Source organism: Triticum aestivum, chromosome 4B (genome assembly GCF_018294505.1).
Source record: "Triticum aestivum cultivar Chinese Spring chromosome 4B, IWGSC CS RefSeq v2.1, whole genome shotgun sequence".
In the NCBI taxonomy this organism is placed as follows: domain Eukaryota; kingdom Viridiplantae; phylum Streptophyta; class Magnoliopsida; order Poales; family Poaceae; genus Triticum; species Triticum aestivum.
In genome coordinates, this window is record NC_057804.1 from 26,595,505 (window position 1) to 26,609,404 (window position 13,900).

A 13,900-nucleotide genomic window follows, 5' to 3' on the forward strand; every position below is an offset into this window, starting at 1 on the left:
CGAGCCAAAGAATCAAACTGCGGCTCCTGGGTTGGCTCCTGGGTTGGCCCTTACGGGTACGTGCATGAAACCGGTATGGGAATGGTGATAGCGCCCGGCGTCGGCGGCTTCTTTTGACGACTAGAGTGGTTGTTCGGTGGTCCAGAGATCTGGATGTAATTTTTTTTCATAATTGGGATGGTTCGTACTTCTGGTTAACCTTTACAATAGATCTGGATCTTTCAAAAAAAAAAAAAAAAGCTAACGCGGGCGTGACCGCGTGAGGGCCAACATTATGGCCATGTTCAATGTCGCTTTGATCATCTCCTAGTATCTGACCACCATAGTTTACCACAAGGAGCAGCAGCAGCAGCAGCAGAAAGAGAAGTGTTGTACTACAGTATAACAGCAGCAGTACTAAATAAATACTACTCCCTCCGTAAATTAATATAAGAGCGTTTAGATCACTACTTTAGTGATCTAAACACTCTTATATTAGTTTACAGAGGGAGTAGTATACACAACCGCAGCAGAGGCGCAGACAAAACGCCTAGCGCAGCAGGCAGGAGGCGCATGTTAGTAGGGTCAACCTCGACCAGCACCGGCAGCGGCACTCCGGCGCGTGCTATTCCCTCCTGCCACCACCACCACCACCACCCCCACACGGCGCATGTCGCCGCTGCCCCACAACCCAACCACATGTCGACCGATCATGGCCGCATCCCTACTTAAATTTACAGACGCACATTCTTTTCTACTGCGTTATGGGCTTGGCGCCAAAATATGATCAGCGCTACTTGTGGACTCATCACGTGCAACCGTCGATCATGATGATGAATAGCATGGAGAGCCGGCTAGAGTTAGTTTATTTATTATGATAATAATAACAACATGTATATAATCATTTGGTAAGTATATATAGGTTACTATCGACCTGACCTGACCTGACGGGGTAACTAATGTTTGTACCACTACCTGGCTGATTATGTGCATACATCACATGTGAGCTGTGAGGTGAGGCGGTGCAAGTGAGTAGTAATTAACTTAAACCTGTCAGGTTCCACTGCTGCCTAAGGCTGCTGCTCAGCTCATACGTCATACCCAACCTCCCCTGAAAAATGAGCTTGGATCGTCCCTCCCACGGTGGCAAGAGCTGTGTGCCATGCCATGTCATCCGGCGTTGCAGCACTGCGGCCTGCCCTGCCGCAGCTTCTCCCAGAGGCACAGCATCTGCCCCGGCGACTGGTAGTGCGCCGTCAGGTAGTCGTCGGCGCACCCCGCCTGGCAGAACCCCGCGCCGTGGACGTACTCCACGCCGCCGGTGCCGCCGCCGGCGTCGAGCTGCCCCACCCACATGCCCACGCTCACGTCCTCCATCTTGAACAGCTGCCATGGCCAAAGCAGAGCGCAATCATTCGTTTGTTAATACAAGGTGATGTACTATGTATTGATGATTGATGGATGAACGGATACAACTTTTGGCTTTTCTGGTGTGGTGTGGTGTGGCATGGGCCATCTTTTCGGCCCACGCGTGATTGGGCCCCCGATTTTCGATCAGAATCGGCATCATTCATAGCACCAAACTTTAAACCAGCCCAGCCAGATGGTGCCTGGCTCTCGAGTGCTTGTGTGGAATGTGGAATGTGAGATGCAGTCACTACATGGGATCACATTCCCAAATGCCACTTGATAACTGACATGGAATGAAACACAGAGGATGAAAGGTGTTTTAGGTGCGGAGGGCTTACATTCAGCCTGCCCTTCTCCATCTCCGACGCGACGAAGCCGGCGATGTCGGAAGAAACAATGTAGCCAGCGCCGTCGGCGTACGTCGGGTAGGTGTCCCTGGGCCACTCCTGGAATTTGAGCGGGGAATGTCACCAAAGAGGTCAGCGCGGCGGCACAGGACGAGGTCAATAATGATGGCGCGCCAATGATTGCGCTAACGAACGAATGTAGTTAGCCAGCATGATTACATGAGACAATAAACATATTCATGTGGGCAGCGCATACCAGTCGTTCATGTAATCATGTGGTTCTCATGTACCATTATTTGGCACATCAGGAACATGAACACGCTGTCTGTGTTGCTAAGTCCAGGAACTGTAATAGGACTGATGAGTGGCGACACAAAAACAATGCTGTTCATGAGCAGTAATCGTCTGAAATTGACGCGGTCGACAAAAAGTTTGTACAACACTGGTTTGGTATCTTCTTTCTGATGAAACTTAATGCAGCTCCTATGTACTGGTTTGTCTTTCTGGGAGATACTGTTCATCGTTATGGATGTTGTCACAGGACGTGAGCATTTAATTACTTTTGATCACTTGAGTAAAAAGAGATGCAAGTAGTCAATCTGTGTAATTTCAAGATAACATTTGCCGATGAGATTTGCAGAAACAGGAGAAAAATGCAGTAGTTCACTTCACCTCGTATGAGACGGCCCATTTTCCTTCTCGGAGTGGTCTGTGGTAGTAGTTCATGTTCCCCATGTAGAAGCTTTTATCTTCTGGGATTTTCTTGATTTCAGCCATGACTGAATCAAGCCTAACAAAGGTATCATCATCGCACTTCATGACATACCTCGCAGCAACAACACGAGCCTTCAAGGACAAAGTATAAATAAATTAAAAAGAACATTGAGATTGCATAAGAACTGTCCAAAAGGTAATTTAAAGTCAGTGTGACAATGTTAAATCCACCCCTTATGCTACATACCGCATACTCGCAGATGGCAACAGTCTTCAGAACAACCAGGTCGTAGCTATCCACAAAGGGCACAATGATAATGTCCCCGAAGAAATCCGCTTCTTTCTTCAAATCTTCATTAACTTCCCTTCTTCCATTCTGCCCTGAAACATGGTTTGGTTATATATCTTGTCATGAGAAGAAGGGAAAGAAAGCTGCCGGAACTAAACGGCGAGACAATAAATTACCAAGGCGACAAAAAACCGAGCCATGGTACTTGATGAATTTCGAACTGCAGACATCCATGATCTCCTCACAGCCATGCGCTCGGTGAAGTGGCTTCCTGCTGAAAGGATGCCTATGAACAGCTCCACAGGTTCTTCAGGTGGAGGGGCTTTCAGTTCGGACAGCAACTCCAGATTTCTTTGCAAGATGTTAGGATGGACCGCAGGTAATGTACCGGCAAACATTGATTCAACCTCAATATCACCATTTGCTTGCACCGTAGCGACATCCTCGAGGTCAAAGCCCTTGAAAGAACAAATGGTAATCAATGAATTGGCGCATCAGCAAATCTTGCCAAAATAACAGTGGGGAGGAGCTGATCTACGTCCTAACCACATTTTCATTTGAAATGCTAATCTACATCCTAACCACAGCAAAGATGTGCACAGGTTCCAGCTAGGAAGTATAGAAGCACACATTGTAGGACAACTGCAGAAGGAAACACTACTTACAACACGATAAGGAAAAGACGCGACATGCCTCCCATCAACTTGAACATGATAACCTTCCAAGCCGGAGCTTATTGTTAGAGCAAATAATTCACCCTCCACAAAAGGATAAGGCCAATCTATCAAACCCCTGCTGCTCTGTCCAGCAACACGGTTACGCAGCAACATACTCTTCAACTCCTCAAGTGTACCACCAGTGTTCCAGGTCCATTGCTCACATGTCACCAATCCATCAACTGCGCCACATGAAAGCAATATAAGAAAATCTTGCGATGATCACCAGATAATCTACCACATGTTAAACATTTTCTCAGCTCAAATTATTAGTAGAGCTCTCTTATTAGTAATGTAAATACTAAATGGACGTCCGGTGGGAATCACCAGCCCTAAAGCATTTGCAAGGAATTTATCATCAGGCCATCAAATAGATATTCCATCAAATGGATATCCATAGGAACCATGTAAATACCAAATATAATCAAACTATATTAGGAGAGGTCAGGCAGCAGTACCGCACATGTTATTGTCCTCTAGTACTATTTTAGTTACCAAAGCCAAAGTAGAAAATGGATGAAATTTGCCATCAAAATTTGTCGGTGTGAGTAATATGACAGGGTATGGATGATCTAGTAATGGTATAGCATCCACTGCTGATCATCAATCTACTTAGGTTTTTTTAGATGATAAATACAGTTGTCAGCCACCTGCCATCCGAGTCAGCTCAAAACTATCTGAAATGGGATCTTGGAGGTTATGTAAAGCTTGGCAAGTTCAGGTTAAAAACAACAGGTCTTGAAATTCAAGGTTGAAAATTGAGCATCTGCAACAGTTCAGAACTTCAGAGTTCAAAATTGAGCATCTTGAAATCCTCCTATCTATTCACACGGAGGAGAAATATAAGCATTTAGCGGGTATCATACAGTTGGAAATGAGAGCACGAAGACTGCTGTTAGGAAAACAAAGAGACTATCCAGAACCAAGGATGACCTATACTAAATGTGACAACGTCACAAGTTCATTTTCCATATGATGCAATAGTAACCGGTAAAAACGTAAGGTGTCTATATGGGTCCTCAACACAAAGGAGGCAAGGAGGCAATTCTACATTTTATCAAAACACACCGAGATCAGATGAGCTCGGGAGCTGAAATGGATATTCGGGCGTGTCATCTATATCAAGGCAAATAGGTCTGCTGAACCTAACTCAGTGGGGGAGTGAATGTACAATCCCACCACCCAGGTTCATGTCCTCGTGTATCTTCAAAGAAAATTACCTGACTCCTCCGTAAACAGTTACTATGCCTTACAGATTCTTTGGACACATTCAATTGTTTCACTGTTGCAAAAACTGACATCCAGCAAAAATCCCTAGATTACTCCTCAAAACTCGAATACACTCGTAGTTCTCCCCTCTTGTTGTTACCTTTGGATATGTTGAAACGGCACGGTGTACATCAATGCCAAGGGCCAAGGGCCATGGATCAAGATCAGTGGTATAGTTATCAAACATGGCGAGTGAGGATGCTACACTTTCCGAAACATATTCAACGTGCCAAAATATGCGAATGAATGGTCAGTCTAATCTACGTGCATGAATCAACTGAAGGATCTTGTTTCACTGCCGGAAACATCCAGCAAAAATCCCTGGATCACTCCGCAAAGCTCGAATACACTCATTTTTCTCCCCTGTTCTTATTAACTTTGGAAATGCTGAAATGGGCCATGGATGGATCAAACAGCGGTATAGCGATGGCAGTACAGTTATCAAACATGGCGAGTGAGGATGCTGCACTTTCTGAGAACAGCGCGCTTTTGCGCTGCACAGGACAAATGCTACGAAATCATTGAAATTTTCCAAAAGGAACCTAGAGCCGTTTCACCAAACATGGTACTGCGATGGAGCCCCAATGAGGTTAAGCACCGATCACGAAACATGACACTGAATGCAGATCGTATGTACAGGCCACTTGGTTAATTACCATTTACCAGCACATATGCACTAGTGGTGGTACTAATATATGTATAGCCTAGAGCATTAGAGCTCCCCACAGATTGGTTGGTAATTAGTAGGAGTACTAACAACTGCAGTGATCCTGCTGTGCGTGTGTACTGCTGCTAACGAAAATGTTTGATAGTATGTGTCACCGTGGAATGTAATCAGGGGTGAAATTTGCAGGTGAAAATTGAGTGAGAGTATGCAGAGCAGGTGACGCACCGGTGTCCTCGTCGGAGCGGCGCCAGCCCTCGCAGCGGAGCGCGGGGCCCCACTGGCCGCGGAAGCGGGTGTTGAGCTCGACGACGGGGCGGCCGCTCCAGTCGCCCCGGAGGCGCGGGTTGAGGTGGAGGATGGTGGTGGCGGCGTCCCCGTCCCCCGCGCCCCGCAGCTCCACCGCGAACTGCGCCAGGCCGCCTTCGCCGGGCACCCGCCGCGGCCGGGCCACCACCGTGACGTGGGACCCCAGCGCCAGCCCGCATTGCAGGGCGAGGGCGCGGGGCGCGCCGGCGGCCCGGAGCGTGTCGGCGGGCCGCGCGACGGAGGTCGGGCACCGCGGCGGCGCGGGGCACGGGGAGGGCGTCGCGGCGGAGGATGAGGAGGCGGAGAGGGCGTCGCGGAGGAGGCGTGCGCCGTCGCGGAACGCGCGGGCGGCCGCCGCGTGCAGCGGCGTGCCGGCGTCCAGCGCGCGCACGTCGATCCGGGAGACGTCGAGGCGGCGCCTGTTGCGCGGGGACGCCGGGGTGGGGAGCCGCGGACGGGCGACGTCGGAGCCGGTGGCCTCGGCGGCGGTGAGGGCGACGGAGACGGTGGTGGGGCCGAGGGGGCGGCCGGGGTAGCGGAGGGAGAGCGCGGCGGCGTAGAGGAGCGCGGCGGCGGGCAGGAGCAGCAGCAGCAGCGGCCGGAGCCCGGCGGCGGGGCGGCGCGGCCGGCGCATGTCTCGCTGTCTCTGGTGGGACGCCGCTGGCCGGCCGGCTGCCCGCGTCGCGTCGTGCGGCTTCTTCGTCGGTTACGTTTGGAGCTTGCTCCGAGGAGGGAAAGGTTGGAACTTTCCCCGGGGTTTAAGACGGCAGGAGATTATTACTACGAGATACCCATTTCCTACCCCGGTTTGCCCGCCGACGATACGGCGGGCGCACGGCCGTGGCGTGCGGCGTTTCTTTGGAGATTGTTAATTGCGCCGTTAATTGCCGCTGCCCCGCTCAGCTCCGGCCATTGCTGCTTGCCTTGTGTGTGTGCGTGCGTGCACTCAAAAATGTTGCTTTTGCTTGGAGGGCTAAGCATACATCGTACACTTCCACATCTGTTGACACGTTGAAGATTGGGGGGTACGTAGTGCGGCTGATTGCGCACAATCTGGGCAGTTGTTTCCCATAAAGCAATCTCTCACGAAAGCGTAGTTGCAATCGTAAGCACGAGACATATCCAGGAGGCAACTTGGGCAGGATCTAGTCAGCACCAGCCCCCCCAGCTTTCTGCCCTCTGTTCCCCAGCATATCTGCAGCTAGCGAGGGTTAAGTACTTATTAAGTTTGACAGCGAAATGGATTACGACAGTTTCATTTATTTTCTACCCCCTCGGTGTACAAATGTACGCCTTTTCGCCGTTTAATCCCGCACTGAAAGGGTTGGACGCGTTTTGCTGCGCCGTTAGTGTTGTTGGGTCTCTGTAAATTTCTTACTCACTGTTTCAAAATAGAAGGTCTATTAGTTTTTTCTAAAAGCCAAACCTCTTTAGGTTTGATCAAATTGTTTTTGCGAATAAAGGTTTGATCAAATTAGTAGAGAAGTATATCAAAATCCATAGCATCAAATTGGCATAATTAGATTCATCATGAAATCTCTACTACCTAAAAGAAACGTAGCGTTCCCTTTCCCCTCTTATGTCCCCCACGCTTCGTCCAACCGACCCCCTCCTACGCTTTCATTTTTGGCAATCAGATCACTCTTTGGTAGTAATTAATCATTTCTTTGGCAATGCACTAAATTTCCGGACGACAATCAATTTCTTCTTTGGTAAGAATGGTAAACAATAAATTCTTGGGAAGGAATCAATCATGGTAGGTAATCAAGCGAGGACCCCAGACACCGCCTTCTTATTGTGGTCTATACATGCCTCCCCGTTTGTGGAGCCCTCCCCACGTTCCATTCCTCCTCTCCCATGGAGCGCCACCATCCCGTTTCCTATGCTTCCCCGGACCGGCGCCACACCTCATCCCATCCCCTCTCCTATCTCTCCTAGAAATCATGATGGGGTGGTTGTCAGGGCCGGATCTAAAGAACCACAGGGCTACGCCATCCTACGACGATGGTCAGAGATTCCGGCGAAGGCGCGCAAGGGCATGTTGGCTATTACCTGAAAGGGGAAGCAGAAGTTGACCGGAGACCTCAATGGTAGTGCAACTTTTATCACCCAACGGCCTCATCTACCTTGTCTTTAACTCATCTCCATCGACCACAGACGCCTGCAAGGGCAGAGATACGTCAACGCCATCGTGTTCTTCACACTGCTCCATCACCGTGGCAAGCGGGCGGAGCGGGTGGAGGCGCCACCTCAACACATCGTCGGACTGTCGAGGAAGTTCATCAAAAGGAAGAGCTCGAGAATTTGAAGGTCTACTGACTGCCTCACTATCCATTTAGGTCACTTTATCTCTTACCTCCAGAAAAAAAAATCCCGATTGCTCTCTCCCTCGTGTTCTTGCTCTCAAAACTGAGATTTTCGATCTCTTTGCTCGAAGCTCTGTTTTTGAAACTATTTGGGGGATTTCTCCTTGGTATGTGACTCATCGATTGCTCCACTTGGTTTTTGTTTTTGTGGATTATACTATGCATAATTAGCTGCTCTTGGTGCTACTGAAAATGAGCTTGCATGTTGAATTCTTTGAGTTCCAAGTAGTTTGAATGCTTGATTAGCCTCTACACATTCATATGAGTAGTTCCTATCAATCTTGTAAACTTTTGTTGACACCTTTTATGGTCCAAAAATTTCAGAAATTTGTTCTTGGGAAAATAAATTCTTTCAGAGAAGTTCTTTGAGCCAGAGTCCCAAGGGGATCACCGGGGATGCCCCGGACTGTGACCTTAACATTCCGCGTAGGACAGAGGTCCGGCCATGCAAATTGCCACACAATGCTTTCATGAACGATGCCAGTTTTCATTCAGAGTTCATGCAATTCATTGCAAATGCCGGGTTGACCGACTCCTCGCAGATGAGTGTGACCAATACCATTTGCCGGGTTGACCGACTTCCTCGCAGATGAGTGTGACCAATACCACATCCGTACAAATTTCTTTGTGCAAAATTTCTATTTCATGCATAGGCTTGATATTCACATGGTACGTTTTGATTTATATGTTAAACATCATGAAATACCACTTATTGAGTTTTGTGAGATACATTTGATTCCTTCTGATAGGGAATTGATGGAGCCTCGACCAGAGGAGTTCGAGGGTTTCCTCCGTACTTTAACAATGGGAGAGTATATGGGCGTGTCGAGAGCCCAGCTACTAGCTTCCATTTTCTACTGTGCACTACTTTGCTTTATTCATAGATAAATGCTTGACTGCTAGGGAGAAAGGTGGTGCGCTCAGTGCCCCCGACCTCGCCATTTTACGTCGTGCACTTCACAACGATAACACTTATAGCCTTGGAGCTACCATTGCACGCTGCTTGCACACTAACAGGACTAGGGGTAAAATTTATGGTGGTATTTATGCTACTCGCCTAGCGAGAGGTTTCCATGTTGATGTACGCCACAATGATTACTTGTTGCCTAGGATCTACTTAGATCACTAGTCTATGATAGATCACCACTTTTATCGACAACACTGAGCCTCCTCGCCACATTCGTTATAACTTGGTATTTAGTGACAATACTTGTGATATTATTCTGTTGCCTGCACCTTCTTTGTTTGACTCCCATGCTAGAAATGGATACACCATCATGCCACCGGATATTACTGCTTACAAGAACGAGTTGGCTGCATTGCAGAACTAGGCCCTACCTTGGGACGCTCGAGTGCCTCTGTCTCGCCACTTTCCTACCGGACCCGATGGATACTACGGGTGGTGATCACCAAGCACCAAGTGTAGTTGAGATCGTAAGCACAAGGCATATCCAAGAGGCAACTTGGGCAAAGGATCTAGTCAGCACCAACGCCCTGGCTTTCTTCCCTCTTGTTCCCCTGCATATCTGCAGCCACCCATGGTTAAGTTTGGCAGTGAAATGGACTATGACAGTTCCATATTTTTCTACCCCCTATGTATACAAATGTAAGCCTTTTTGCCATTTAGTCCTACACTAAAAAGGTTGTGAATGTTTTGTTGCGCCGTTGGTGTTGTTTGGTTTCATAAATTTCTTACTCACTGTGTTTCACAGTAGAATGTCTATTAGTTTTTTGAAAAGTCAAACCTATTCAGGTTTGATCAAATTAGTGGAGAAATATATAAAAATCCATAACATCAAATCAGTATCATTAGATTCACCATGAAATGAGTTTTCATATTTTATTTATTTATTATTGCGGATGTCGATATTTTTTACTTTGAACTTGGTCAAAGTGAAAGAAATTTGAGTTTCCAAAAAAATAATGCACCTTATATTTTGGGACTCAGAAAATAGTTGCCGAGTGGGGGGAGATGATGGAGTGTGTTTTATTTATATTTATATAGTGCGGTGTTTTGGTGGGCCTTTTCGAGTGTGATTCTATGTTATCTGCTGATCAACTTATGTTTATGTGTGAAATTCTCCGCGTCGATCGCTGCATGTACTACATTGGTGCTACAATGTCACATGGTCGCACTTCTTTTCTCTATGTGGTAAGAGGGTGCGTAGGATTGATATGTTTTCATAGGCCGGTTGCTGCTAATTGATTTGAAAAATCATTGGCTAATCAAAATCGTAACCAAATCAAAAATTAAATACCTCATTCGATTGCAAGAGCTCCAAAATTAGGAAGCACAGTGAATTAAAAGTATTGAATAAGCTCTCTGAGAAATTGTTGACCCAGTCAAAATCAGATGACCAATTTGAAATTAAAGACCTCAATTGATTATGAGGCCTTCAAAATTAGGGAACATAGTGTATAGTGAAGTGCAGGTTATCTCTCGGGGTGAATGGTAGATTTTTAAAAATTTGTCAAACTCTGATGAATTTGGTGAAGATCAGAGTGATGAAATAAAAACAAAGGTGAAACTAAATCATCACAGAAAAGTAAAACATGCATACAAGATAGATGCAGGTGAAGAATATGCAACCATACAAGCAATCAGGCATACATAAAATGAACTGTAGAAATGTAAACCATCATGATGAAAGTCTCCATTTCAAATTCTCCAAAATGTAGATCACAATTCTTTTGCACCAGAAATACCGAAAGCAAAGGGTTGACAAATTTGAAACCAGGATTGGCTTGGTGATGAAACGATGATTTGGTAGACCAGTTCTAGTTGCTGCATCAACTATACATCTGGTTGGAGTGGCTTCATATTTAACCTAGAAGACACTTAATATTCACTATATTCTCCTTGAGATAAGATCACTTAGACCCCACCCAATCACTCGTGGTAAGTCTTCAAGGCCGACTTCCAAAACATTCGCAGACTTGTTCATCGACAATTCACAATGACTCTTGGATGCTCAGAACATGACGCCTAACCGTTTGGACGAATGATGGTCTTAAAAGGTAATAGACGTCATATCACACAGATCAATCCTTTCAGTGATGCTCAATCACTATGGCTCTGGTTGGATTTTTCCTCACTTAGGTTTCACAAAGTCGTCGGAGGATATATAGGTTGCTCTTAGATGACAAGTGCCAATCTCTCTCTTGGAGCAACCAACCAATAAATGGTCGTGGATGGCTATTTATAGCCAGGGGAACCCGACATGAATTGTCATAAATGCCCCTTGGGACATAACCGCTGTCAGGATAAGAGTCCACTCGACAGCTGGGGCTAGCACAACAATAGTTGGAAATTTGAACTCTCATATTCATCGGGGCCCTCAATTTCCTCACGGTAGGCAAATCGCACTGGCAAAATCCTAATTCCTCAGTCAGACCAATTTCGTCAACGACCAGTAGAACTCGTCTCTGGCACTAAAGAACTCGACTACACTACAAGAGATTCCCAAAGTCTTCAACTCTAAGAAATAGGTAGGTGTAGGTTTTGAGCATTACTTCGAAAATACGTCTATGTATCACCTAGACTCTCTTTATACAGAACGGTGTTTCCCTCAAAATAAGAAGAGAAAACTATGAAAACAAAGTCTTCAAGCTTCCAATTCATCACTTCAATTTCTTCAAATGTCGCAACAAATTATTCACTTGAAGAAATAAATTTTTAGGGGTTGTCTTTCATCGGTTAAACCAAATCTTCATGGAACTCTTGTGTACACTCGCAAATACATTACTCACTTAACCCATTTATCTTCAATACTCCATAACCACTAAGGGGGCACAAGATGCACTTACAATATCCCCATTTCTGGTGATTGATGACAAATTGGTTAAGTTTTCAATGGGGATAAATAATAGGAAGTATAAGTACAGAGTATGAAGAATTTGATTACATGATATAGAGGAACTCCCCCTGAAGATGTGCATATAATGAATTTGCTTTGGACTGCAAATGCACATGGTAGGATGAAATTGTAGAGATCTCCCCTTATATCTTGGAATCCAATCATGCAATGATCATATGATATAAAGAAATTGCAATACATGATGAAAAGTGGTGTCTGACGAAATTCAACACGCATGCAAAAATATTGAAAACTCTAAAAGGTATTATATTTAGGAATGGAGGGAGTACAAAGTAGCATTTTGTATAATGTATTAGAATAGAATATATTTGACCGATATGTCTCAATTAATTTTTGCATATCTCTAAAATCAATTGATAATGAGTACTTGCTTTCTTTTAATATTTTCTGCTAGAATGTCTTCTACAGTTATCTTTATCAGTTATGCATGTTTCTAAACTTAGTTGATAGAGAATACTTTTCTGTTCTAGTATTTATATTAGAATATGTTTTAGCCATCTCTATCAATTAACTTTTGCATATCTCTAAAATTAATTGATAGGGAGAATACTTGTTTCTTCTAGTATTTTGTATTGGAATAATTTTTTAGTGATATCTATCGATTAATTTCTCATGACTCTAAAAATAGCTGATAGGGAGTAGTACTTGCTATCCTTTTGGTATTTTGTACTAATAATATCTTTGAGTGGTCTCTATCAATTATTTTTTGCATGTCTCTAAAATTATGTGACTAGTCAAAAATTAGCTAGAGAAGAAATCCAGTTCTCCCCCCTCCATTCCAAAATAATTTTAAGTTCTAGGTTGCAACATCCAATAAATTTGACCGAGTATATAGAAAAATATTGCAAACATCTACAACATCAAATATATAAAGTCTGAAAAGTTATTTTAAAATGAAACTAATTTGATGTTACACACGTTGGTATATTTTTCTACATATTTGATCAAAGTGTTTGACTTAGAGAAAACCTAGACCTTCGGATATTTTAGATAATGCAATTCTTTTTTAGATACAAAGAGGTTACTCTTAGTCTTTGTTAAGAGAAACCCGTTTTGTATTAGTCCTTTCTCTGTTCTAGTAAATAAATCGACAGTTTAGCTGGATGCCAGTCGCCTGAATATGATATTTGGATCAATCGATTTCAGATGAAGGAAGCAGCACTCGGCGGCTCGTCGGAGAAGCAGCGACCTCTGGGTCTATCCTAGGGGTGCGGGTGCAGGCTCGCCGGGTGTCTATCTTAGGGGCACAGGCTGCCCCTGTGGGGTGAAGGTGCAAACTCGCAAAAAAAAACTATAGATTCACCAGGGTTAGAGGGATGTCTAGGGACGACGCCGGCGCCGGCATGGCGGTGTGAGGCGGTTGAGGGGGAGGGGGCGAGGCTAGCGCGGGGGTGCCGCCGGCCGTTGGCGGTGGCGGCTGACGGTTCGCCCAGTGGTTCGTGAGCCGGTTGAAAAAAAAGATGAACAGTGCGTCATGAGATTGAAAAAGACATCTAGCACGTTTGTTTTGCATCGCATGGCTGAAAACAAATTGACTGATCCAAGTTACTTTTTTCGTCGAGTTACCCCTACCCCGTCCCATAAATCGCATTGGTGCTTGAGTAAAGCTTGGTTTATTTTACCAAGCACCCCACCTAAGGCCTTGTACAATGCAAGATGCTTAGAAGAGGTGTTTAAAAAATAAAATCAGTGGTGTATGCGCGTGTATATGAGCGACTGTGTCTATACTGATGTTAAAAAAAAATCAACGTTTCTTCATGCACCGGTGCTTATTTGTAGAAGGGAGTACCTAGAACTCATCTAGATGAGATATAATTTGGTCTCATTCACTTTGAAATCAAGAACAGATACAACCCACGTCAGCACACATGCATCTTATAGCATCACATCCAATGACTATAAAAGGTGAATGAGACCAAATTATATCTCATCTACATGAGTTCTAGCAAAACTGTTTGT

General features: G+C 45.3%; 1 protein-coding gene across 2 annotated transcripts; it reads right to left on the reverse strand.

Annotated features, from left to right (window-relative positions):
* Positions 1–834: 834 nt before the first annotated feature.
* On the reverse strand, positions 835–6,636 carry LOC123090735 (hydroxyproline O-galactosyltransferase GALT5). 2 transcript variants are annotated; one of them, XM_044512071.1, is made up of 7 exons: positions 5,617–6,632; positions 3,405–3,637; positions 2,916–3,197; positions 2,698–2,826; positions 2,409–2,582; positions 1,728–1,835; positions 835–1,365 (listed from the first exon to the last, which is right to left on the reverse strand). In XM_044512071.1, the coding sequence occupies exons 1-7, from the start codon at positions 6,329–6,331 to the stop codon at positions 1,150–1,152; spliced, it is 1,857 nt and encodes a 618-aa protein (XP_044368006.1). In that variant the 5' UTR covers positions 6,332–6,632; the 3' UTR covers positions 835–1,149. The 2 variants fall into 2 exon arrangements, with proteins under 2 accessions (XP_044368006.1, XP_044368007.1); XM_044512072.1 differs by lacking the exons at positions 835–1,365; positions 1,728–1,835 and adding an exon at positions 1,843–2,082 and having other exon boundaries at positions 5,617–6,636.
* Positions 6,637–13,900: the final 7,264 nt, after the last annotated feature.